A 27,661-nucleotide genomic window follows, 5' to 3' on the forward strand; every position below is an offset into this window, starting at 1 on the left:
CAAGGGAAGTAGGGGTGAGGGGAAGATGACACCTGGAAAACTACCCACCCTATATAACTAGATGAATAAGGGAACCCTTCACCTACACAGAAACTTCCAGAAAGGGGTGACGATTGAGGAGAAAACTCACAAGCTCAGTTTTGAACAATGTTGAGCTTGAGTTGACTTTAAGACACCCAAAACATATCGAGTGGGCAGCTGGCTCTAAAGTTCAAGAATTTAGAGGAGTCTGGCATTAAGACTGGAGTCATCTCCCTTAAACTGGTAAGTAAAGCCACAGGCATAGTTGAAATGGCCTAGGGAAAAAGTAAACAGTGGGAAGAAAGTGCCTGGCAGAGTCTTGAGGGATCCCAACTCTTAATGGCTCGATAGAGGAAGATGAGCCCACAAAGGAATGCTGAAGCTGTAAGAGAGGCAGAGGAAAATAAGGACAGTACGGTCGGCCCTCCACATCTGCAGGTTTTGTAGCCACAGATTCAACCAACCTCAGATTGAAAATATTCTGGAAAGAAAATTCCAGAAAATTCCAAAAAGCAAAACTTGAATTTGCCACATGCCTGGCGACTACTTACATAGCGTTTACATTGTATTAGGCATCGTAAGTAATCTAGAGATGATTTAAAGTATATGCGAGGATGTGTGTAGGTCACATGCAAACACTGTGCCATTTTATATAAGGGACTTGAGCCTCCTCAGAATTTGGTGTCCACGGGGGTCCTGGAACCAATCCCCTGAGGATACCGAGGGGTGACTCTATTGTGTCCCAGAAGCAAAGGGTGGCAGCCAGAGGTGCATGGCTCCTACCTCCCATTAAGAGAACTTGCTTCAGCTGACTGACGGCCACCAACGGCTGTATCTTCAGATCTCCCACATCTTCAGGTCTGCCACAGTGTCCAGGCCAAGGCCACCCTTCCTCCAGGCAGCTCCTAATCAATGAGCTTGCCGAAAACCACTTCTGCTCGATTCTTCCGTGCTCCAGGCTTCCCACCGGCCTGGCTGAGAGGTTCAGAATTGCACTACAGTCAGATGCTCTTCCTACCTCCTTCCCTCCCTCTTTCCTCACACAGCTCTGCACTGTAGGTTGAAACCACCCACCTCCAGACTTCTAGTTAAGCCCAATAATAATTTATCTCTTTCAGTCAGATATTTTGTTACTTAGAGATAAATGCATCCTAAACTGACACACCACCCACAGGCTGACAGGAAGAGACAAGCATGATGTCCACCAGATAACAGACTATAGGGTAGACAGTTTGTGAGGATTTTTTTTTTTTTTAAATCCTCCCCTTAGGTAGCAGTCTAAGGGAAGGATATGAAACAAGAGGCTGGTTTAAAAACAGGAAAATATTTAATCCATCCCAAAACACAAAGAAATGAAGAGAACTACAGGAAAACTATCTACCTATGATGGAAGAAGGGTGTTACTGGTTTCAAGCTCTAATTCCTAAAATCTTGAGGCTTTGATGCATAGAAGAAAACTATCTTGTCCTTCAGCTACCCCCAGCTATTCAGAAATAAATTACATACATCTGTAAAAGAGTCCTGGCCTGCTAGAAGGGAGACAGACAGGAAGGAGAAAGGAGGATCCATCTACAATCAATTGATCAAAGACCAGCTGAGTGACAGCACAGAGCCATCCTAGGCAGAAGGACCGGGGATGCTCTGGTGTGAACGAGGACACATAAAACCTGGGCTGGCTCAGGGGCTGGGCCATCAGCCTGTGCTCAGTATTCGTATTTCCATCTTCAGCCAAAGCCCCCTGGGAGCAAAGCTCTAGATGCCTCCTTCAAGCCCCCTGCTGGTTGGTTTCATCGTTATCTCGCCTCTTCCAAATCTGTAAGAAATGAATACAATAGATATTTAGGAGCTGGCATTCAATCCACAAATATTTATCAAGTACCTAAATCTGCGCTAGGCAATGGACAAACTATCACCCCACTTGTGTATTTGTTAAGTCCCCTGAAACTAACTCATAATCTTTCAGAAAATTCCTTCATTCAACTATCACTTTTCTACCCATCCTTCTCTTCCCATTCCAAACTCCTTTTCTAAAAAGTGACTCATAGTCAGACCTGCCACTTTATAGACAAAGTCACCAAGGAAAGAGTTATCTCTGGAATGAGCAGCGTCTCCCTCCTTTTTTACAAAGCTATAGCATCTTCTTAGCCTCAGTCTTCTTTCTCTGCATGTACTAGGACAGTCAGAAAAAGAAGACAGAGACACTCTACTCCATGACCTCCCGACCCAGTGGAGAGGACAGTTACACTAGTCCAGCTGGTGCTCCACGAAGACAGGAGACGGTGCGGTGGGGTCATGAAAGAGTGCTGACTTTGCCCGGGGGACTGGGGAAGCTTCAGAGACAACTCCTAGCTGGCAGCCCGGATGGTTCTGGGCTCTTCCTCCTTGAAACCAGACCACACACTCGCAAAACTAACCTGGCTCACCGTAAGCAGAACCTCCTTGCTCACTCATCACTCTTCCCTGCTTCTCCACCCTTCTCTTCCCTGAAGGTCACTCCTGGGCTTCAAGGGCCATATAATCTGGTCCCACCACACTCCCCGGTGCATGTCAAAAGGCACCCAACCTAACTCAATCCCATTCCATGCCTTCACCTACATCACTGCTCTCACTGGACCCACGCTCCATCTCCTCGGTGCTCGTTGGAGTCTGCGGCCAACCCACCTGAATGTAAGCCTCCGACAGAGTGATCATCTGGGGAAGGATGTCAGTCACCTGGAGGTCTTGTAATTCATACCATTTGCCTGTCCCCTGCAGAGAGTACGAAGGGCTGGGTTAGTCTGCTCTCTGAAACTGAAAGGGTATGAGAGGGAAGGGATCACAGCTGAAAGCTAGAAAAATCAGAATAGTCACTAGACCATCACCCAGCAAGAGCTGTACGTAAAAGGGTGCACGGCCTCTGCCTGGCATCATTCAATTTTAAGACTTTTTAGGGTGTTCATCTTGGCAAACTCAATTCCTGCTGAGGACTCCTTGAAGTACAATGGAGTCTCAAACACTGTACGCCTTTTAAGGACAATAAAGAGAAAGAAGAGGAAGCCCTCTACTCCTCACCTAAGATGTCTCCCTGCTGCTCAGAAGTGACGGAATAGACACACTGACTTAGGAGGTGCAGTGTTAACCCAAAGTGGACATTCCCACCCCCGTCCCAGAGGACACAGCAAGTTGGTCAAGAAAAAGTGTCCTTGGTGGACACTGTCCACCGTACTAACCTGTTTCCTTTGGCCTAAAAAAACAGTGCTGCAAATACAGCAAAATCTACTTTCCTTCATGCTTCCATAAACAAGGGGGAAAAGAGGGTTCTGGATTACGGCAGAGGCACCTCTGGAAGCTCACCAGCCCCACCCATCCCAACTTCTAAGAAACGCCAAAGACAGATACACTCCAGGAATTCTGGGTATTCCAGTAGTTCAGAACAGGAGACACAACAAAAGCTCAGGATCACATAATCAAGTCCCTATTCCCGGTAAAACCAAATATCTAGGTTCAAATCCCAATTCTACTGACTTCAGATAAATTATTCAAACTCTGAGCCTAGGTTCCTCACTTGTAAAAAGACGGCATTAACACCTATCTTGAAAGTGTGTTTTAAGGATATAAACGAGATGAACATACATGAGCACGTGGCATACTGTCTAGCACACAGCAAAGCGCTTGATGGACAGAGCTAGTTATTATTAAACCCACGGCCCCAGAAGACTAATCAAATTAGAACAATCTGTGCTAGTAATCTGTGTGATACCAAATATATCTTAAGCGCGTTTCAGCCATTTTCAGCAAATTCACGAAATTTTTTTAGCTGAAAGGGAACCTACACACCAGTGCTTTGTAAACTTTAATTTCATACCAATCAGAGGGTCTTGTTAACATGTAGACTGTGATTCAGGAGGTGTGGGAGGGGTCTGAGACTCTGCGATTTGTAACGAGTTCTTATATGATGTCAGTGCTGCTGGTAAGGATTCCACTCTAGGTGGTAAGGCTCTAGTCTAGGACAGTGCTTGTCAATCTTGGCTGCACACTGGAAATCTCCTGGGAACTTTAAAACATCATGATGCCTGGTTCCCACCTCCAGATAATCTAACGCAGTCTTAACTCTGACACTTTGGGCCAGAAAATTCTTTGCTGCGCAGGCAGCCTGTGCACTGTAAGATTATTTAGCAGCATCCCTGGCCTCTGCCCAGTTGAAAACCAACAGGCACAAATTATGTTGTTCTCGCGTAACTGGCCTGGGGTGGCCCAGGTGTCAGGAGTCTAAAATCTGCCCACAGGGGAGTCCCATGTGCAGCCAAAATTGAGAACCGTTGCTTTAAACTGACCACTGTCACCTCTATTACTTGCAGAATCCCAAGGTCAAGGATAAGAAAGAGCAAACTGAAAGGAGCGCCCTCTGAAGTGCCAAAGGAACACCACCTGCTCCTGCCACGGCCACCATGAGAAGTCAGCCCCACTCACATGATGAAGCACATGAATCCGGTAGGAGCCCTCAGAGGGCTTGCCGTCGTGTACAATGTTGGCGATGAGGTCGTAGGTGGTATTCTTGTGCACCGCCTGTACTTCTTCAGACAAGTACTCTCTCAGATCCACATTTCTGATGATGATGAAAATAAAGTGAAGATCAGACAAAGCCTACTAGGTTAGCCCTGTAGAGGTTAACTGTCTTACCCAAATGGACCATGAAGCTCTGGAACCCTATTTCAGGACCCTGTATCTAGGTGGGCTTGAAGAGCCATGGGAGCCCAGGTTTGTGGAAATTCATATAATCTGCCATAAAAATGAGTCAAACTGGGAAGACTGGCTCTATGGGAAAAGCACACTTTAAAAGCATGCTTAGGACAGGGAGATCAGCTCAGTGCTTTGTGACCACCTAGAAGGGTGGGATAGGGAGGGTGGGAGGGAGATGCAAAAGGGAGGAGATATGCGGATATATGTATGCGTATAGCTGATTCACTTTGTTGTAAGGCAGAAACTAACACACCATTGTAAAGCAATTATACTCCGACAAAGATGTTAAAAAAATAAATAAATAAAAAGTAAAAAATAAAAGCATGCTTAGGAACTTCTCTGGTGGTCCAATGGGTAAGACTCCACGCTCCCAATGCAGGGGGTCCAGGTTCGATCCCTGGTTGGGGAGCTAGATCCTGCATGCGTGCTGCAACTAAGAGTCCGCGTGCCGCAACAAAGATCCCATGTGCCGCAATTAAGACCCGGTGCAGCCAAAATAAATAAATAAACCAATCAATAAATAATAAATTTTTTTAAAAATCTAAAAAAAAAAGCCTAGCAGTCAAAAGTGCAGGGCCTGGAGTCATTCAGATCTGATCTGGAATCGGGGCTCTGCCACCTCAGAGCTGTGTTTGAGTTTAAGCAGGTGACGTAACCTAGGGCTCCTCTGTGAGAATGAGTGCCACCTTCTCCTCTGAGATGAGAACACGTGTAACCGCCCCACCCTCTGCCCTATCTGGGAATCAGCTGCAGCTGCAGTGTCAAGGGGACACCTGGTCTCTGGCCTTAGGCTATGAAAGGCTGATCATGTGGGTTGTCACTGTATATAATCACTGTAACAATTTCAATATGGCAAACCAGGCAGATCAATCCGACTTATTTTTTTCTTTGATCTTCTGGAACCTTATTTGTTTTTCTTTTAGTTAAATAAGCAAAAGGTTACAAGTAACAAAAATCCACCCTAGGTAGTTTAAGCACAAAAGGGGTATTTATTCAAGGGTTTCAGACTAGGAAATGCAGCTGAAACCAAGCACTGGAGAGGCAGCAAGATCCGAGAGGCACCTGCCCTCTTTTCTGCTTTGACATCAGCTTTACTCTTTTCCCACCCAGCTTTCTTTCCTTTATGGAACCCACACTGGCTACCCCACAGCTTCCAAATTTCTCAGTTCTGGTTGCCAAAAGAGACTACTGACTAGGTTCCTTCAACTGGGACTTAGAAATATAAAATTTATTTTTAATACCTGAACATTCATTTTTTAAAATATAGAGAAGCATTCTTGATGTACTTGGAATAAAACCTGCTTTTGTGTTTTATTTGTTGAATTCTGTCAGCTGAAGTATATACATGTACACCGGTTATTACGAAGTCAAGAGCTATAATAAATGCTTACCGTGAAGACTCCGATGACAATTACTAAGATCTCTCGAATAGCTAAATAGGGAAGTAGATTGACCGTTAACATGAATATTAAGAGAATGCTAACTACACTATTTTCAGGAAAAATATAACCTTCTGTAGCCTACAAATATTTATAAAAATTTAAATACAATGTAGAATAAGAGAGATTATATCCTATTTCTAATCGCTGTAGAACTGGCTGATGTGCTACCACTCAAAACACAGAACACAGTAATGTCATCTCTGGAAGGATTTACAATAAATGCTAATAGCAGTCACATCCAGTGGTCACTTCCAGATATGTATCTCCTTTTGAACTTTAGACTATGAATATATTATCTCTCCAAAAATACAAAAAGTTTTCAATGCAAACCATGTATTAATAAACATCTTTGTCCTAACTATACTATGTACCTTTCTATGTGTTCATGATAGCTATTTATTTCTACAGACTGACAGTGTCCCATATAGATCAAAGAGTCGTTGCTGCTTTTTGTTGGGTGTTTTGTTTTGTTTTGGCCCCTCAGCTTGCGGGATGCTGGTTCCCCCACCAAGGGTCAAACCCGGGCCCCGGCAGTGAGAGTGCTGAGTCCTAACCACTGGACTACCACGGAATTCCCTAAACAATCACTGGTAAAATAAAATTTAGATATGAGTCTGAGGAAACCCATGTGAGCTCTAGAAATGCCTCCCGGCTGCCAAAAACTGACTTCTTGTATGGTTTTCTCAGCTTTAACAACAGCTGTTCAGACTTCTCTGAATGAGTCCTAGAGAAATCTTCAGAAGTATTTATACTCAAGTTTCCATGACTGAAACGAAACTGTTTAAGTGACAAAAGGGAATAAATACATGTTAAATCATTTGTTTTAGAAAACAGTCAACGGAGCAAACCATACTCATCCGCCAATCAGAACTGTCCAATTTTGAGACCACCTAAGTAGCTGGAAGTGAAACTTGAAACCTGTGCTCCAGAAACCCTACCTCCAAATGAGCAGAGGGTCCTAATCCCTGCAAGTCTGAATCAATCTCTGGTAAAAAGAAGATGTGTTATGAGTAAAACACAGGAGAAGAATTAGGTCTGATAAGGGTCCTCTTCAAGAAGCGGAGACCTTGGCTAACCTAGAACCATATTAGTCTAAAAGTAATGACAGTGCACAAAGTAATTACAGTACAGGTTTCCAGAATCAATCACACAGTTTGATGTTCTCTAAAACTGACTGGTTGAGAAGTAACCTTTTCTGACTGGTTGAGAAGTAACCTTTTTCTCAACTTCTCCAAAGCTTTCTGAAAGACAAACTACTGAAGTCAGTTACCAAAAATCCAAATGCAACTGGTGGCAAAATAAACATACTACAGGTCCAATATAAAAGAACTGCCGGAGTAAAGAAATTTCTGTGGTGACTGAGCAGGAACTACCACCAACACATAGTCCTTCCTCTGGAGCTGCCCTGGAGTCAAGAGCGCTCCTTCCTTCCAGGAACAAACTGGTGACTGTGGCAATTCACAGAAGCCCAGTTCTGAACTAAAACCCTGATACACAGACTTTCAAGGAAAGCCCCTCTGTGGTCCTACGCAAGTTGGCAGAGGGCTGACCTTCATGTGCCCCAATTTCATTCTACTTGTCACACAAACACAATACTAGAGAAGAACAGGATGAAAAGTGTGTGAAAAGAGAAAAAGAAGTTCTCCTGTAATCCTAACTACAAAGGTTTTCTCTCCTCAACCCCCACTGTTAAGAGTCCTGGTGATGATGGAACCAGAAACAATAAAATGTTACACCTGGGGCTTCCCTGGTGGCGCAGTGGTTGAGAGTCCGCCTGCCGATGCAGGGGACACGGGTTCGTGTCCTGGTCTGGGAAGATTCCACATGCCGCGGAGCGTCTGGGCCTGTGAGCCATGGCCGCTGAGTCTGCGCGTCCGGAGCCTGTGCTCCGCCAACGGGAGAGGCCACAACAGTGAGAAGCCCGCGTACCACACACACACACACACACACACACACACACACACACACACACACAGACACACACACACACACACACACACACACACACACACACACACACACACACACACACACACACACACACACACACACACGTTACACCTGGAAGGACCCCTAGGGCTCATCTAGTCCAAGCTTCTCATTTAATCCAGGAGAGAATATGCAAATGACCTGCCCAAGGCCACATGGCTAGGATGGCACAGAACTCTGACTTCTTTAATATTAGTTACTACCCTCTTAAACACTACACAGAATTAAGAACCAGTACTGGGACTTCGCTGGTGGAGCAATGGTTAAGAATCCGCCTGCCAATACAGGGGACACGGGTTCGATCCCTGGTCCGGGAAGATGCCACATGCCGCGGAGCAACTAAGCCCAAGCACCACAACTACTGAAACCTGCGCGCCTAGAGCCCGTGCTCCACAACAAGAGAAGCCACCGCAATGAGAAGCCCGCGACCGCAAAGAAGAGTAGCCCCCGCTCGCTGCAACTGGAGAAAGCCTGCGTGCAGCAACGAAGACCTAACGCAGCCAAAAATAAATAAATAAAATAAATAAATTTATTTAAAAAAAAAAACCGGTACTATTTTCAAAGGAGAACACTGGCAGTCCTGGAGCAGTCTGGACATCTGGAAAATGGAAGCAATGGAGGTAGAAAGACAAGACAAGAAAATGAACATTTGCCCCTTACAGCTCCCAACTACTTTCTAAGGTTTAAAAACACCACACTTCTGAGCTATTACAGCACGGTAATCCTATCATCCATCCATCCAAATCGTTCTCAGTAAGAAACCACCTTAGGGCTCCGCTCTTACCTTATCTAAAAGCCCACACACAGACCCACATTTCTTCCTGCCAGCCCCGCCACCAGGCTTCTCCATGTTCTCAGAGAGATCATCTTCAGAGTGGGAAAAACCATGTCTCTTGAGAACTGGAAACCAACTGTCTACCTCCAAAAGGGTCTTGCAGGAGCCTTCTGCGACTCCTCCAAATGTCCCATTAGAACACTCATAAATGTCTGCAAAAAGACAACTACGTGGTCAATTAAAAATAAGACTATACATCAAAATGTATAACGTCCTCATCAATAGGGAGAAACTGAACACATTTCAGACTTTATCCTCTAGGGAAGAAATAAGGTAGTAGGGCCCCAAGAAAGCAAGACAAATCTAGAGTCATCCCCACTGTCCATCCTTAACTATAGCATACGAGATGCAATGACCAGAAAACAGATGGACAGACTAACTGCTCAGCATTATCTTCAAAGCCAGGAGAATCCTACCTGTCCTACCCTACTTTTACCAACTGTTTTTCCCTTTACTGAAAGACTACAATTCCCAGCAAGCAACAGGAGAGAAGAAAAAGGAGGAACTGCCTGCAGGGAAATATCCATCTTTGAGGCCCCTAAAATATCTCTATCCTTCCAATAAAAACCCTTAACTTATGTAGTGTAGGTAGGTGCCTTGCAATCTCCAACTAAGACAGTCCAAAACTAAGAGTGGCACAAAGATATAAAAAGAAATTCAAGCTCATGCCCCCTAAGAGGAAGTGAAGGAGGGGAACACTCACGTAATAGGGAAGTTGACAATAGTCGGATTCTTCTCCACAAAGAAATTGTTCTTAGTGAATCTCTTAATACAAAAGATTAAATATGGAGGCAGCTTGGTGAGCTGGAAGCGCTTTAGAAAGTTCTCCTTGTATGTCTTATATTCCTAGAGAGAGAAAAAAAATTATCAAATTAGAGCAGGGACATGAGTTTTGTTCTGGCTTGTTTGAGTTTTTTTTGTTGTTGTTGTTTTTTTTTAATTTATTTTTTGTGATACGCGGGCCTCTCACTGTTGTGGCCTCTCCCGTTGCGGAGCACAGGCTCCGGCCACGCAGGCTCAGCGGCCATGGCTCACGGGCGCAGCTCCTCCACGGCATGTGCGATCTTCCCGGACCGGGGCATGAACCCGCGTCCCCTGCATCAGCAGGCGGACTCTCAACCACTGCACCACCAGGGAAGCCCTTGTTTGGGGTTTTTTAATATAATTTTGCCTTACATGTAGAATTCAGAAGACACCTGATCCCAGAAACCACCTACAAGGCTGAGGAGTAGCTGTTTAGCTACGGCTAAAATACCTCAACTGTGGGCTGCATTTCAGCCAGCACACAATCATACTGTTGAACTTCAACCACAGTATGGATATTCCTTTCTATAAGGAAAACAAAAATGTCAAGTGAAAAAGAGGATTTGTTAAAAGCTCAGAATTTAAAAACCATGAGAGTCTCACTTAATTCAAAATAAAGAAGAGCTTCCTGACCACTAGACACATGCACGGTGCAACAGGCACTTAGGAGGCAGCGAGGAGCCCCTCATCACTGAGGGTTCCAGCAGAGCTGTCAACTGACATCCCACGTTCCTTCCTCCTCAAAGGCCCCGAGACTGGTGGGTCAAGTGCAATTTGTTGGGCAACACTCACTGAGGCCTCACTCAGCACGTTTGAGGGGATGGAGTGGTGGGGGCCCAGGACATTCTCCTCAGCCCAAGAGGCTTAAAAACTAGTGAACATATATTTACTTTTCCTTAACACAAACACAATGTAGTACAGTAAAAACTAAGAGATAGGAATGAAAAACTAATCATAATCAGAGAGGAAATACCAATGAGACCATCACTCTCTAGAGAGTCACATCACAAGAAAAGACAACTACAGATCAATATTTCTATGAACATGGACGCCAAAATCCTCAACAAAATACTAGCAAACCAATTCCAACATAAACAACAACAAAGACTTATACACCAATTATACATGACCAAGTATGACTTATCCAGGAATACAAAGGTAGCTTAACATCCAAAAATCAATAAATGTAATGTACCATTTCATATTAATAAAATAATAAGGCAATAAATAGGAATAACCGAAAACCATACAATCATCCCATTAGACACAAAAAAGCATTTGACAAAATCCAACACCTTATCATGAGAAAAACACTCAATAAACTACAGATAGGAAGAACTTCCTCAACCTGATAAAGGGTATCTATGAAAAATCCACAGCTAACATCATACTTACTGGTGAAAGCCTGGATGCGCTCCCTTCAGATCAGGTACGACATAAGGATGTCTGCATTTACCACTTCTATTCAACACTGTACTAGAGGTTCCAGCCACAGCAATTAGGCAATAAAACGTGAATAAGTAAATAAGAAGCATCCAGATTGGAAAGGAAGAAATAAAACTATCTCTGTTTGCAGATGACATGATCTTGTATGTGGAAAATCCTAAGAAATCCACTTTAAAAGTCTGGCAAGGTTGCAGGATACAAAATCAATATACAAAAATCAACTGTATTTCTACACACATGCAATTAACAAGCCAAAACTAAACTTAAGAAAGCAACTCCATTTATAATGGCATCAAAAAGAATAAAATATTTAGGAATAAACTCAAAAGAAGTTCAAAACATACTCTGAAAACTATAAAACATTGTTGAAAGAAATTAAAGAAGATAAATAAATAGAAAAACACCCCATGTTTATGAATCAGAAGACTTCTATTATTAAGATGGCAATAATTGTCAAACTAATCTACAGATTCAACACAATCCCTGTCAGAATGCCAGCTAGCTTCTTTGTAGAAATCCACAAGCTGAGCCTCAAATCTGAATGTGCAAGGAATTGTAAGGAACCCAAAACAGCCAGAACTATCTTGAAAAAGAACAAAGTCAGAGGATTCACAGTTTCTGATTTCAAAACCAACTACAAAGCAGTAATAACCAAGACTCTGGTCCTGACATATACTTCAACGGAATAAAATTGAGAGTCCGGAAATAAACCCATGTGTCTATGGTCAAATGATTTTTCAACAAGGGTGCCAAGACCATTCAATGCGAAAAGAATAGTCTTTTCAACAAATAGTACTAGGACAACTAGACAGTCAGTCATATGCAAAAGAATAAAGTTGGACCTTGTACTTTATACCATATACTAAACTTTAAAATGAATTAAAGCCCTGAAATGTTAAGAGCTAAAACTACAAAAGTCTTAGATGAAAACACAAAAGTAAATCTTCATGACCTGGGATTTAACAGTGGATTCTTACATATAACAAAAGCACACACTATAAAAGAAAAACTAGACGGTATTTCAACAAAATTAAAACTGTTATGCCTCAAATGATACTATCAAGAGGGTGAAAATGCAAGCCACAGAATGGGAGAAAATATTTGCAAATCATACATTTGATAAGGGACTGGTATCTAGATCATATACAGAATTCTTACAACTCAATAATAAAAAATAGATAAATAACCTAATTTTTAAAATGCACAAAGGATCTAAATAAACATTTCCCCAAAGATGATATGCAAATGTCCAATGAGCACATGAAAAAATGGTTAACATCATTAGTCATCAGGGAAATACAAATCAAAACCATAATGAGATACCACTTCACACCTACTAGGATGCCTATAATCTAGAAGATGAACAATAACAAACATTGGTGAAGATGTAGAGAAACTGGAACACTCACACACTGGTGGTAGGAACATAACATAGTGCAGCCACTTTGGAAGACAGTCTGGCAGTTCTTCAAATGGCTAACCGTAAGAGTTACCATATGACTCAGCAATTCCACTCCCCAATACCCACCCAACAGAAATGAAAACATGTCCACACAAAAACCTGTAGACTGGTATTTATAGTAGCATTATTCATAACAGCAGAAAGGTGAAAACAACTCCAGATGTCCATCAGCTGATGAATGAATAAACAAAATGTGGTGCATTCATACAATGGGATGTTATTTGGCTGCAAAAAGGAATGAAGTACTGATAGATGCTACAACATGAATGAACCCTGAAAACGCTGTATACTAGGTGAAAGAAGCAAATCACAAAAGACCACATATTATATGAAATGTCCAGAAGAGGCAAATCTACAGAGGCAGAAAGTAGATTAGTAGTTGTCTAGGGCTGGGGGAGACAAGGGGGTTGGAATGATAACTAAAGGGTGATAAAAAACATCGATGATGAAAATGTTCTAAAGCTGACTCTGGTGGTGGTTGCAAAGATCTGTGAATGTAGGAAAAAACCACTGAACTGTAAACTTTAAATCACTTAATTATATGGTGCTGTAAATTGTATCTCCATAGAACTGCTACTTTTTAAAAAACTAAGTTCCCTTGCCACATGATGAGTAACCTGACAGCGCTGGAGAAATAAAAACTTTCCCGCTCTAGCACACATACCACAGCCACACCTGCTTTTAAGTAAATTTCTGATCATCTAAGGGTATAAGCACTACTGGAAAAAACGTCTTTTTGGTGATATGAAGTAACTCATCTCTGCGTGACTGAAATAAAATACTGTACTAAAAGCAAAGAAAAATTTTTAATCAAGTAAATGCCAAGAGATTTCACTGCCCACATCTGTGTCTATGAACAAGTTGACATCAAGAAGCCCTAGTTTTAATTATCTCAGAGTAGTGAAGGATAGACAGATTTAACACCTAAATGATGTCATAGCCTAACTTGAAAAGGTTTCTCTGGAATTTATGAGAAAATACGGGGGGGAAGGATTTCACCCTGGACATCAGTACCACATTCACACAGCAAGGTGTTAGCTAAACTCACATTACAAGAGCACTATTAACCAATTTTATTGGGTTCAAAGTTTTGTTTGTGTAAGTTTGTTATAATTTAATACGTGCTTAAAAGCTGTAGGTATAAAAGGCTTATACCAACATTGATGTTTATACTATTTTAAGTAATATTATAATAACAATAAATTTAAATCAATCCTGAGGGTCCACGGGAATCTTAATATTACTTAAGTTTGAACAAACAGTAATAATAGGGACCATGTGGCACAGTTGAAAAAGTCAGATGAAAATATCCCCAGCTCTGTCATTTAAAACCAACATAAACTAAAACCAAATAAAATAAACTGAACCAGATGAGCCCCAAGGTCTTTTGCCTCCCCAAAATGAAATGAGCCTAAGAAACAGGCTAGATACTTTAGGTTACCTATCTCTATGCGTGTGTGTGTGCGTGTGTGAGAGAGAGCAAGAGAAGGGGATGGGGGTGGTGGGGAGAAATGGGCATTTACTATCTGAAAACCAATGAACCTTAGCTAAAAAAGAGAGCAGAAAGGGTTTGGAATGAGGCATCAAGTTAAAAAAAAAAGAACCAAAGTTAAAAAGTTTAAAAGAATCAAAAAGGATTAAATTTGTCTAGGATGAAGAAGGGAATTAAACCGAGAAACGGTTAACTCAGCAGATAAAAAGAAACCTTTAATTTGATGCAGAGCAATGGTAGAACAAGAATAAATTTTTTCATTGTATTTTAGTTTTGTTTTTTTTTCCACTTTAATACTGATGTCATGTTTTTTAAAAGACGGGAGCCTTTCGTACTTTTGTGAGTTCCTACTATCCTAAATACCCCCTTCCTTTCTCCATACTACCCAGAGGCACTGTAACTCAAGTTAAGAGTTGGGGGTGAAACATCAGGAAGTCTGGGAGGCTCAATAAACACAATATACTTTAAAATAAACGCATTACATAGACATGTGGCAATTTCCAAGTATAAAAAGAAACATGTCAAGAGAGAGAACGGGGTATCAGCAGGGCAGGTGTGCTAATGGGCTACCTTCTCAGTGATGCCGTTGAACTTGGCCAAGATGTTGAAGAGCGGCACCTGGGGGATAATGAGCTGCTCCTTCTCGTCCTTGTAGAGGGGGGCAGTAGGAAGGTCCAGCGTCAGGTACATAAACGTGGACTCCACCATCGTCTCTTGGTACTCATCATTGTGGAGCAGCTGCTCTTTTTCTTCTGCTGGCTAGCAGTGAGGGAGAAGCAAAAGTAGGGAAGGAGTGTGAGCAGAGTGGAGAACACCACAGATGGAAAGAAACGATGTTTCTGTTACATTTACTTCATTTAATATTGAAGTGAACCAAGAGGGGTGCCCAAGAGACTGGGCAGTTTCACATGCAGTTGTACCTGTTTAGATTAATGCAAAAACCGGGCTTCCATCTTCAGAGAGATTTTATTTAAATACCAGACTCTTTTAAAAGTTTTTAGATGATTTAGAAAGCTTATCTGAGCTTTCTGGAAAAAACACGCCAGCACCACCCAGTGGCCAGAACACTGAAATCAGTCATCCCTCGGTATCTATGGTTGGTTCCAGGAGCTGCCTTGGATACCAAAATCCACAGATGCTCAAATCCTATAGTTGGCCCTCCATATCCACAGATTCCGCATCCTCGGATTCAACCAACTGCTAAACGTAAACGTAGTAGTTTTATGTATTAAAAAAAAATCCATGTATAAGTGAACCAGTGCAGTTCAAACCTGTGTTGTTCAAAGGTCAACTGTTATATCCAACCACTACCTCCCAAACTAAAGCACACTGGTGCAACAGGAACCTAGAGGAAGTGCCACTTGGCAGGTGTACTGTAGAACCTCTTCCTGGAGCAAAAGGCTGTACCGGGGCTTCCCTGGTGGCGCAGTGGTTGGGAGTCCATCTGCCGATGCGGGGGACACGGGTTCGTGCCCTGGTCGGGGAGGATCCCACGTGCCGCGGAGCGGCTGGGCCTGTGAGCCATGGCCACTGGGCCTGCACGTCCGGAGCCTGTGCTCCGCGGCGGGAGAGGTCACAGCGGTGAGAGGCCCGCGTACCACAAAAAAAAAAAAAAAGGCTGTACCAGTTATCTAAGCATCTCTCTGTCAACCCTAAATCCCCTCAGGCGATATAAATCGGTCCAAAACTCGGTTCAAGCCACTCACCAAATCAGGATGAGGAAGCTTTTTAGTGAAGATCCTCATGGATCCCTGGAAAACATCAGTCACAATAGCTGTACAAACAGAAATCAAAATGCAAATTCTGTCAGCTTGGAAAGCATTTCCAAAATACAGTCCTAACTCCTAAATTTCTGAAATAAACCAGCATCTTCCAGCAGAAGACCCAAAGCTCTCACTAAGCAGAGAAGAACCTTTGTAACATATACAACTAAATTATACCTTTATAAGTATTTGTGTAAATAATTATTTTATGTCTATCTTCTTCCCAAGAGAGATGGGGCACACAGGCTGAAGATACCTGAAGAGGTGGCAGGGCTATGTGACAGAAAAAGAACGAGGCCACAATCCCACATGAAGAAACCAACACCATCAGAACACAGAAAGAAGAAAACTGCATTAGGTCTCCAAAATTATTCACCTGGTTCAGCGGTCTCTAAGCTAAGAGTTATTTTTGGCATTCATGAAAAATGTCTAGCTACTGCTAAGCCAACCTGGATGCTAAGAAACACAGGGACTCAAGGTCTGAGAATGAAAAGAGCGGCCAGCCTCATCTCCCCAAGTACATGCTCAGGGCGAGGCACGAGCTTTTAGTTTGTTCCACCAAATTACAAGCCAGGCAACCCGCCCACCAAGCCCTCACTCTGGCACCACTAGCATGTCTACAGTATGCTGCCCAGCCCCCCAGCTTGAAAATGGGTCAGGACTTCTAGAGCACAATTATATACCCATTTCCACTTATTAAAAATGCCATTAGATACAACCATATTCTAATAAAGAAAAATGGAGAGGAAACCATTCAGGAACAAGATTTAGCCCATATATACAGAGACACTACCCTAACACAAAAAGATAAACAGGTAAGAAGAAAAGGATGGGAAGCTACAGAGCGTTTTTTAAAAGAAGCAACAAAACGAAAAAGGTCTCCCTTTCACAAAATAACATGACTTACTTTTTTTTTTCTTCTTTGTGCCCCCCAGAGCTGAGTGTAGAGCATTCAAAAACCAGGAGAGAAAGTCGACTCCATCCCCTGGAAAAGAAAGAAAGATGGTATGTCGAAGCTGGGAGACAGTACGATATTCCAAACCCCCTGCGGGTTGGCATTTCTCAGTGTTTTTCCTTCCTCTCCAGCCACGCCATCCCGTCCCCTGGGCATCCTCCTCTACCTGGCCACTACACGCTGGCACTCCTGAAGGACAAACTCTCAAGTCTTCTGATCTTTACTCTCTCCCTTGGCTCTCTGGTTCAACCAAAATCTTTGATTATCTCCTCTATTCCAAACCTGAGTCTCATCACCCATCAAGAGCCGTTACTGGGAGTTCCCCAGTAGTCTAGTGCAGCGGTCCCCAACCCCTGGGCCGAGGACCGCTGTTCGAAACCGGGCCGCACCGCAGGAGGTGAGCGGCAGGCTAGCGAGGGAAGCTTCATCTGCTGCTCCCCGTCGCTCCCATTACCGCCTGAACCCTCCCACACCACCCTCCCGCCCCCCCATCCCCAGTCCGGGGAAAAACTGTCTTCCACGAAACCATTCCCTGGTGCCAAAAAGGTTGGGGACTGCTGGTCTAGTGGTTAGGACTTGATACTTTCACTGCTGTGGCCCAGGTTCAATCCCTGGTCGGGTAACTGAGATCCCGCAAGCCATGCGGCATGGCCAAATATTTAAAAAAAAAAAAAATTAAATTAAATTAAAATAAAAATTTAAAAAGCCATTACTGGGCTTCCCTGGTGGCACAGTGGTTGAGAGTCCGCCTGCCGATGCAGGGGATATGGGTTCGTGCCCTGGTCCAGGAGGATCCCACGTGCCGCGGAGCGGCTGGGCCCGTGAGCCATGGCCGCTGAGCCTGCGCGTCCGGAGCCTGTGCTCCGCAACGGGAGAGGCCACAACAGGGAGAGGCCCGCGTACCGTTAAAAAAAAAAAAAAAAAAAAAAAAAAGGCCATTACTGAACTTCCCTTCTAAGTCACTCCTCAGCCAGAATGTTTTCAAAACAAAGATGTGAAGGCACATCTTTACTTAAAAGCGTTCGTTCACTGACTCCCCACCGTTATCAGGATGTAATCCAGCCTCCTTATAGTGGCATATAAACCCAACACCTGGTCCACCTCGGCTCTCATCGTTGGATCCAAGGGTCCAGCCACATGCAGTCTTCTCTCTGCACCAGGCAGCTCCATGCTCCTGTCCGGTGTCCTATCTACCTGGAATGCCCAATCCCACCCTGTCTCCCCGCTACCTAAAATTTAGGTGTCTCTTCCTTCACTCTGACCCCCAGCCCACCTCCCATGTGCTCGACAGGCGTCCTTACTCTATGCTCCCTCCCATAGCATGTTGTGCTTCCTCTATCACAGCACTTAACACCCTGTAATCATCTTTCTACATAACTATCTTCCCCACTAGAATAGGAGCCCCTGGAAGAAAAAACTATGTTTCTTATCCTGGTAGCATTAAAACCTACTAGCACCATGAGTGAATGGTGAATCAACTGACCTGGATGCTAGAGAATATCATATCAGATACAGGTACTAAGAGCTACTCATGTGGCAATAACTAATTGAGTTTGGAGAGATAAAAATAGTCAAAATAAAATATTCTAGTCTGCAACATGGCAAAATGAGAACCAAAAGTGGCAGGCGCTTAATAAGGGATGGTGCCTTTCCCAGCCTCCTGGTTTTCCTGAGTCGTAGAGTTTAGTTCACCAAAGCAGACAGACTTTCTATCCAGCTAAAATCGCTTGGGACCCTGGGCAGGGCAGGCTGAGGAAGGAAGAGTGAGGAACCTAACCACAGTATGCACTGGACACTCGCTCCGGCTACTGTAAGGTTCACAGCAAAGTGGAAGTAAATGTGCTCATCAAACTAGTTGTGTTGCCCTAAAGTCAGAAAACATGAATTACTCCTTCCTTACCTTGCTTGGTGATCTGAAAAGTCTTCTTGCTGCAAAGGACGACAGCTTGAAGCATCTCATGGGGAGACACATGTGCCTTGAAATTTCGAGGGTTCCAGAGCTTTCTCATCAGCTCTCCAAAACGCTGGACCAACAGGAACATGATATCCCCAGGAGGACGCTTGATGTTCTTATAATTGTCTTCTTCCAGGAAGTAGTTTCGGAGAGGAGGAACGTTAGACAGAGCCTGGAAATCAAACAAACACTCCAATTAATCCACAGCCTTTCTTCAGGACCCCTGGGAGCCAAGCTTGTCCACCTAAAGTTCTTCTAATAGAACTGTGCCTATGATGCCTTAAAGAATCAGAAGCAACTGCACTCCCAGAGAATCCCCCCCAGAGTTCACATTAGAGAAACATCCTTTATAGCAAGTTTCACAGAAAGTTCAGTTCTGCAGACACTCTGCTAATGTGGGTATAACAAAGGAGTTTTAAAATAAAGGTGTTCGGGCTTCCCTGGTGGCGCAGTGGTTTAGAGTCCGCCTGCCGATGCAGGGGATGTGGGTTCGTGCCCCGGCCCAGGAAGATCCCACATGCCACGGAGCAGCTGGGGCCATGAGCCATGGCCGCTGAGCCTGCGCGTCCGGAGCCTGTGCTCCGCAACGGGAGAGGCCACAACAGTGAGAGGCCTGCGTACCGCAAAAAAAAAAAAAAAAAAAAAAAAAAAAAGGTATTCAAATCCCTATCTGCTGACCAACTTAATTAAAAATTTCCTTTGTTTACTCTAATTAGACCTGTGACTATGTTTGGATTCACAGGAACTGAAGGCTAGAAACCCAGATACTCTTTCTTCACCATGTATTTGGCTGGGGCAGAGAGAACTATCTGGAGACCACAGTTCCCCCATCTCTCAACTGTACATTAAAACAATATGAAAAACATCTTAGTAAAACCTGGTGTCTTCCCCAAATGTGGTATTGAGAGGGTGGTAATAAAATGATACAGGGACTTCCCTGGTGGTCCAGTGGTTAAGACTCTGCACTTCCACTGTAGGGGGCACAGGTCTGATCCCTGGTTGGGAAACTAAGATCCCACATGTTGTGTGGCATGGCCAAAACCAAAACCAAACAAAACAAAACGATACAACTGTATATAAAAATGAATGTACTCTGTTATGATGGAAAATAGTTAAAAGGTTTAAGAGAACAAAAATTAATTTTATCTCATTAAGCAAAAAGATAAAGACCAGCCATGTTAGTTCAAGAAGAAACACATGCTTATTAGTGTGAGTTATGAAACTGGGAAGGAGACCACGGTACAGACCCTAAATAAATGCATAGTCTCCCCACAGGTCCCTCCTGATGGGTTCATGAATCCTCGTCAGTGCTATGCTTACCATGAGCACAACTTTCTTTGACAAGGTAATTCTTTCAGCAAGGATAGAAGGATGCTGTTAAACACAATTAAACCCAGGTGTCTCTGGGGAAGACAACTCAGGATACAACTCAGGGTAACGATAGAGGTGATCAGGAAAGCCCCTACAAGCTTAGCTCAGCTGAAGAAACAAGGATTTCCTGCTTAGAGTTACTCTCAAAAAAGGAGAAGCATATGGATAGTTTATACTAATTCTTGCTTATCCATGCTGTGGAGAGAGGTTGCTCCCTGGTTTCAGCAACAATACAAGCAGTAGGTGTCCTCGGAGAGAAATTATTCAGCCTCCAGGTGGAGTACTTGGTCCATTCAATCCCATTTTAGTGGAAACATCACAAAGGATTTGTTCATCTCCTTGTTTGTATAAATAGAAGTCCAATGCACTATTCATCGCGCTACAGAGCCAGGTGATCTACTTATTTGTATAAATAAAGAGAACTTCCTGTGGGGACTGAAACCCATCACAAAGCCAAAACTAACTGCCCTGCCCATATCCAAATCCTATCTGTCCATCCTGTAACAGTCTTCACAAAGCCACGAGAGGCTGTAAGAGGAACAGTCCACAAAGTCTCTCTCCACCTAAGAATCTGACCTCTCCAGGGACCAGGCATGACACCAATGGCAGACACCAAAATTCACAGATATACTTTTACAATTTTTTACCAAATTCTTCATGCAAAAATATCACGAACAAAGTTTAAAGGCCAAAAAAGAACTAGAACGAAATATGTACAACATATGTAAAAAAAAAAGGCCAATATATATATGTCTACTTTTTTTTTTTAAGTTTGAACATCTGATTTTTTTTAACACCTTTATTGGAGTATAATTGCTTTACAATGGTGTGTTAGTTTCTGCTTTGTAACAAAGTGAATCAGTTATACATATACACATGTTCCCATATCTCTTCCCTCTTGCGTCTCCCTCCCTCCCACCCTCCCTATCCCACCCCTCTAGGTGGTCACAAATCACCGAGCTGATCTCCCTGTGCTATGCAGCTGCTTCCCACTAGCTATCTATTTTACGTTTGGTAGTGTATATATGTCCATGCCACTCTCTCACTTTGTCACAGCTTACCTTTCCCCCTCCCCATATCCTCAAGTCCATTCTCTAGTAGGTCTGTGTCTTTATTCCCATCTTACCCCTAGGTTCTTCATGACCTTTTTTTTTCTTAGATTCCATACATATGTGTTAGCATACGGTGTTTTTCTTTTTCTGACTTACTTCACTCTGTATGACAGACTCTAGGTCTATCCACCTCACTACAAATATCTCAATTTCATTTCTTTTTATGTCTGAGTAATATTCCATTGTATATATGTGCCACATCTTCTTTATCTATTCATCCGATGATGGACACTTAGGTTGCTTCCATGTCCTGGCTATTATAAATAGAGCTGCAATGAACATTTTGGTACATGACTCTTTTTGAATTATGGTTTTCTCAGGGTATATGCCCAGTATTGGGATTGCTGGGTCGTATGGTAATTCTATTTTTAGTTTTTTAAGGAACCTCCATACTATTCTCCATAGTGGCTGTAACAATTTACATTCCCACCAACAGTGCAAGAGTGTTCCCTTTTCTCCACACCCTCTCCAGCATACTTTTAATCCTCAATAAAATGGACCACTAATAGAAAAATGAGCACATAAGGCCCAACAACTCATGAAAAAATATAATAACTTTAGAAGTGAATTCTTAAAAAGTAAATTAAAATGGAGATACCTATCAAAATGGAAAAAGTTGGGCTTCCCTGCTGGTGCAGTGGTTAAGAAACTGCCTGCCAATGCAGGGGACATGGGTTCAAGCCCTGGTCTGGGAGGATCCCACATGCCGCAGAGCAACTAAGCCCGTGTGCCACAACTACTGAGCCTGTGCTCTAGAGCCCACGAGCCACAACTACTGAGCCCGCGTGCCACAACTACTGAAACCCACGCGCCTAGAGCCCATGCTCCGCAACAAGAGAAGCCACCACAATGAGAAGCCCACGCACCACAACGAAGAGTAGCTCCCACTCGCCGCAACTAGAGAAAGTCCGCACACAGCAACCAAGACCCAATACAGCCAAAAATCAATAAATGAAATACATTAAAAAAAAATGGAAAAAGTTGTTTTCAATGCTAACAGTGACAATGCAAGATGAAGAACACCCTTTTGGGAACCCTCCTACACTGTTGGTAGGAATGTAAATTGGTGCAGTCACTATGGAGAACAGTATGGCGGTTCCTTAAAAAGCTAAAAACAGAGCTACTGTATGATCCAGCAATCCCACTCCTAAGCATATATCCGGAGATAATTATAATTCGAAAAAACACATGCACCCCAATATTCATAGAAGCACTATTTACAACAGCCAAGACACGGAAACAAGCTAAATGTCCATCAACAGATGAATGGATAAAGAAGATGTGATACACACACACACACACACACACACTGGAATGTTACTCAGCCACAAAAAGAATGAAATAATGCCTTTTACAGAAACATGGATGGACCTAAAGATTATCATACTAAGTGAAGTAAGCCAGAAAGAGAAAGACAAATACCGTATGATATCACTTACATGTGGAATCTAAAACACGACACAAATGAACTTATCCATGAAACACAAACAGACTCACTGACATAGAAAACTTATGGTTACCAAAGGGAAAAGGGTGGGGGAGGGGATAAATTAGGAGTTTGGGATTAGCAGATACAAACCACTACATATAAAACAGATAAATAAGGTCCTACTGTATAGCACAGGGAACTATATTCAATATCCTGTAATAAACCATGATGTAAAAGAGTATGAAAAAGAATATATATATATATGTATGCATAACCGAATCACCTTGCTGTACACCAGAAACTAACACAACACTGTAAATCAGCTATACTTCAATTAAAAAAAAAGAAAAAGAAAAACACCCTTTTGTGTTGCTGGTGGGTTTGTAAATTGCTACAAACCCCCTACAGCCTAGAATCTAGGCCCAAGGTGCATTAATACAAGAAGAAAAGAAGGTTAAATAAATTAAATTCAACAAAATGGACTGACATGTAAACATTAAGGATGCTGCATAAGAATATTTATTGATTTCATAATATGCTTTTAGGTTAAAATACATACAAAGATACATACTACATTACTTTATAGATAAAAAAATACAAATATTTTTCAAGTCTAGAAAAGAAATATAACAAAATGTAAGTGTCACAAAAAGTGCAAGACTATATATATATAGAAGAATACTCACTGCAACACTGGTAACAGAAATAAAAATGTGAGACAAGTGAAATTTTATGTATCAATTGGGAAATAACAAAATAAACCATAATATTGCCACATGACAGGATATAATGCATTTGTGTACCTGCGTTTAGAATAAAGTTCTGGAGGTCTCTATACTGCTAACTACCCCAGGACAGAGTACTAGGGAAAGAAAGGAATGAAGCTTTTGTTTTATACTTTCTACATCTTCCCCCTACACAAGTACTTGTTTATAGTTTTTTTTAACCAGTTTTTTTTTTTGAGTGAAGTAGGATGATTATTTTCTTATGCTTACCAACGTTTTCTAATTTTTCTACAATATGCGCACATTACTTGTGTAATTTTTTTTAAAAAGCAAAACAATTGCAACAGGACAACTTTGGCTTTCTGCCTTTCTCACTGCAGGACTTCAGCACAGGGGCAGGACAGAGACATAACAGAGCCAACACAATGAACATCTACACCATGAAAAGAAAAAGCATCATCTAGCTCACGTGTCTCTTACTTGGTACTGCAGGCCCCGCGCAGCTCCATCCCCCATTCCCTGGAAGCTCCAGAGGCTGGAACTGGTCCACCATTTGGCGGCAGCCCCTCAGGCAGACGGGAATGTTCTGCTTGGGGCAGAACAAACACCCAAGAAGAGTCCTTGGCAAGGCTCGGGGTCTGAGGACCACCTGACTGCACTCCACCAGAAGGCAGCTGTTTCTTAGCCAAGCTTCACAGTGTTCCCGGGTTGCCCCCTCCCTCATGGTTCCCGCCTCCAACCTACCTGAAGGACGGCATTGGCGTAGTCGTTGGCCTTTATGTTATTCAGGCCCACGATACCGGGCAGGTAAGTGGTACCATCATATGCCCGGGACAACTTGGCTTGCTTGTCCAAGTTAGCGATCTGCTGCTTTGTGAAAGTGGGCTTCAACACATACTGAAAAGCAAAAGAAAATCCTAGGCTGTTTTAGGGCAGTCTACAGAGTTCACAAGACATATCCGCAACAGCAATTTCTGCCAAAAGAAAAGATACTTTGGTCGTGAACGTCTCACCACCCACCCAAAGGGCTCCCAACAGTAGGTCTAAGGACTGAGGTAACATGCAATGGGCCCCGCCCCACGTTGCTCATCTAGAAGGTGATCTCTGTGTTTAACCCAAAGTCACTGAATCCCAGGCCTGTCGTCAGACCGCAGGTTCAGCCAAACCCGTGACAAACAACAGGGAGAAGCTGCAGGACACTCAAGTCTGCAGGAGGCAGGAGTCTGAGTCCCAGGTGGGACCTCACACAGAGCCAGCACACAGGCCCGGTGCAGGAACAGGAGTGTCACCTCCTATCTGTGCAGGACTGAGATCTCAGGACTCCCTGTGGCTGGAGGGGCAGGATCAGAACCTTCCCTGTCCTAGACCTATGAGGGTCATCATGTCACACACTGGTCAGAGGTTGCCACTAACTCACCTTGAAAGCTTCAATTCCTTTCAGTTTCTCCATCTATAAATACTGTCCTTAACCACTTTAACTTCAACGTTAATAGACTGTTATAAAACATACGGAAGTGGAGTAAGTAGTGTTTCAAACACTCTGAAAACCAAGCTTTCCTTAATAAATAGAGCATTCAACTCTATTGAACATGCAGCCGCTGCTGAAAAGGAAAGCAATAATCAACAGTTCCAACAGTAATCAAAGCCCAACAGGACTTTCCACACTCCTCACTCAAGTGCAGTGACTCTTGGCACAGGGCACAAACCAGAGCCCACAGATGGACATGTTGGCCATTCTGGCTGCATCATGTCAAAAGTAGCCGGAAGCTGGTATACCTCTTGGCATCCACTGTCCTACAGCAGGCCCAATTCACATCCCTACTCCAAAATATGGAAGGATAATTTATTTCACAAAAATGCTTTCACCCTAATTGAAAAGTAGCAATATTCCTTCAGTCCTAACCCTCAACATTAAAAGCAGAAATCAGAGCTAGGCTGTAGACCATGGGCCAAAATTACGGACTGTGACCTCCTTACTCTGTTTCTCTGGTTCCTGCCAAGGCGAAAGGAGCCTCTCGAAGCCCAAGGGACTGAGACTCTTCCCTGACCTTGGGTGGGGCAGATCCTCAGGAGCCCTGGGGTGGCTCCCAGGATAACTGGTTCCAAACCAACCCTCTTGGACACGCACCGTGATATCCTCCAGCGAGGAATCGATGATCTCATAGTTGTCTGGGAGGCAGTAAAACTTGAGGGTGTGGAGGTTGAGGAAGACATGGTGACTAAACTGGACACTGTGAATGTAGGCATGAGACTTCAAACCCCGGCCTGTAGGGAAGAGTGAAAGGCTATGAGAGAAGGGCAGACTCCATAAGCACACAGATGAGGGGTAATTTTCCTTTCATTATTTTGTACCAGAACACGTTAGTATCAGCAAAAACAAAGTACTACACCATCCACGAAAGGAATCTCCCACATGAACTCTTCTCATCACAAAAATTAGCAAGAAAGAAGAGCGCATTAGCTTTATTCCCTAGATGGCACAAGACATAAGGGAACTAATTTCATATACATGAACAGAGAAAATATGTGTGGTGTATTTGTGCGTGTGTGTGTACATGTATGTGTGTGTGTGCATATATGTATGTGTTTATGTATATGAGCTAGTTTCATGTATTAGAAACTAGGAATATCCATATATATATCACATACATGTACGTACATGCATACACTGATTTGCACGTACACACGTACATATCTGTGACAGTCCATCATCACTTAGTCCTGAGTTTTCAACTGTCCACATTCACGACAATCCTGTACCCACATACTTTTGTTCACGTTGCCACTCCTTTCTAGAGTATCTCACCCTTAACCTATTCAAACTCTATGTCCTGCATATAGAGTACAAGTTCCACCTCCTCCATGAACTCTACACAAACACTCCAGCTAACAATGATCTTTGCATATTTCAACTTTGCATATTTCAATTCCTATCATCCTTTGCATATTTTTGCATATTTCAACTCCTATCATCCTTATTTATACTCAGCGCCACACAGTCCAGCAGTAATCTTTATGGTCTTAAGAGAGTCTGCTGATTGTTTTACGTGTTAACCTTGACAGTTTATAAGATCCTTATTAGAGCAAAGAATGCAGTTTATAATTCTTTTGAATCCTCCACTATACTGTGTACAAAGCATCTGCTTGCTCTGAATGAACTGAAATAATAAATTTCCAAAAAAGAACAGAATGAAAAAGTCCCTTGAGTAAAAGGATTCTCAGAAAAAGACATAAGTATAGAAAACATCAGAGATTCAAAAACCCAGAGTTTCTGATACTTCCTACATAGTCTCTCATATGGCTAGTTCTTTCTTCCTTTCACATGTATTCAGGTTCTGACCAATCAGAGAACCTCCTGTGGATTTTCTAAGAGTATTCCACCTTCCTGGGAACAAAGATAGGGCTTACTAGACATGATTCCTAACAGCAGCTTACTTACTTAAAAAAAAAAAAAATCCCTGAATAGAGCTGTGGCTAGTGCTGAAAATGTGATGCAAAACATTTATTTACCCTGAAAGTACTTGCCACACACCAGACAGGCATACGCATTGATATGCGAGAGGGAGATGGAACACAGTTTCTCAAAGTCAAAGTCCAGCACACTCCTAAGAGAACCAAAACAAAACAGAAACAATTAATAGGGATGGTTGCCTAGGTGAGCACCTGAGCGAAGCAGTGTCCCTGGCTTCCTGTCCTGCAGTCACACAGCCGCCTTCAGAGAACAGTTCAACAATCACATACAAACCGTGGGGAACATTAACTCTTCCTTACCTAGGCATTTAATATAGCACCGCCACCCACCAAGCCCCAAAGCAGTGCAAAGGTATCTCTACCAACGACCCTCTTTCTTTTGAGTGTTCACAACCAGTTGAGAATCTTCCATTACTTTCTCTGGAGGAAAAGCCACAAGTAGGACTGAAGTAACAGGGCCCCAACAGCATTCCAAATTAAAAGACATTAAAGGAAGGACATAAAAAGAGTGAATAAACCCTTTCATAAAAGAAAATTTTATTTTTGTCCATAAAAATAAATGGGAAGCCTGAAGAACTTTAGGGGAATACCTACAAACAGATCTATCTATTCAAGTGCAAAGTAATGGTATATGAGTACTGGGCGGGTTAAGTGATAAAAGAAAATTTACC

At 42.9% G+C, this 27,661-nt stretch overlaps 1 protein-coding gene across 3 annotated transcripts in view; it reads right to left on the reverse strand.

Moving 5' to 3' along the window:
- Positions 1-1,329: 1,329 nt before the first annotated feature.
- The window catches only part of USP39 (ubiquitin specific peptidase 39), a 30,313-nt gene continuing 3,981 nt past the window's right edge, over positions 1,330-27,661 (reverse strand). For all 3 annotated transcript variants that reach the window (XM_060027420.1, XM_060027422.1, XM_060027421.1), the window contains 11 exons: positions 27,030-27,124; positions 25,648-25,784; positions 24,264-24,416; positions 18,829-19,054; positions 16,881-16,958; positions 15,917-15,984; positions 14,781-14,969; positions 9,710-9,852; positions 4,471-4,606; positions 2,683-2,769; positions 1,330-1,834 (listed from right to left, as the gene is read on the reverse strand). In XM_060027420.1, coding sequence (XP_059883403.1) covers positions 1,787-1,834; positions 2,683-2,769; positions 4,471-4,606; positions 9,710-9,852; positions 14,781-14,969; positions 15,917-15,984; positions 16,881-16,958; positions 18,829-19,054; positions 24,264-24,416; positions 25,648-25,784; positions 27,030-27,124 — 1,360 coding nt within the window. In that variant the 3' untranslated portion in view covers positions 1,330-1,786. The remainder of the gene's footprint in view (positions 1,835-2,682; positions 2,770-4,470; positions 4,607-9,709; positions 9,853-14,780; positions 14,970-15,916; positions 15,985-16,880; positions 16,959-18,828; positions 19,055-24,263; positions 24,417-25,647; positions 25,785-27,029; positions 27,125-27,661) is intronic.

The sequence above is a fragment of the Delphinus delphis genome, chromosome 12 (genome assembly GCF_949987515.2).
Source record: "Delphinus delphis chromosome 12, mDelDel1.2, whole genome shotgun sequence".
Lineage (NCBI taxonomy): Eukaryota > Metazoa > Chordata > Mammalia > Artiodactyla > Delphinidae > Delphinus > Delphinus delphis.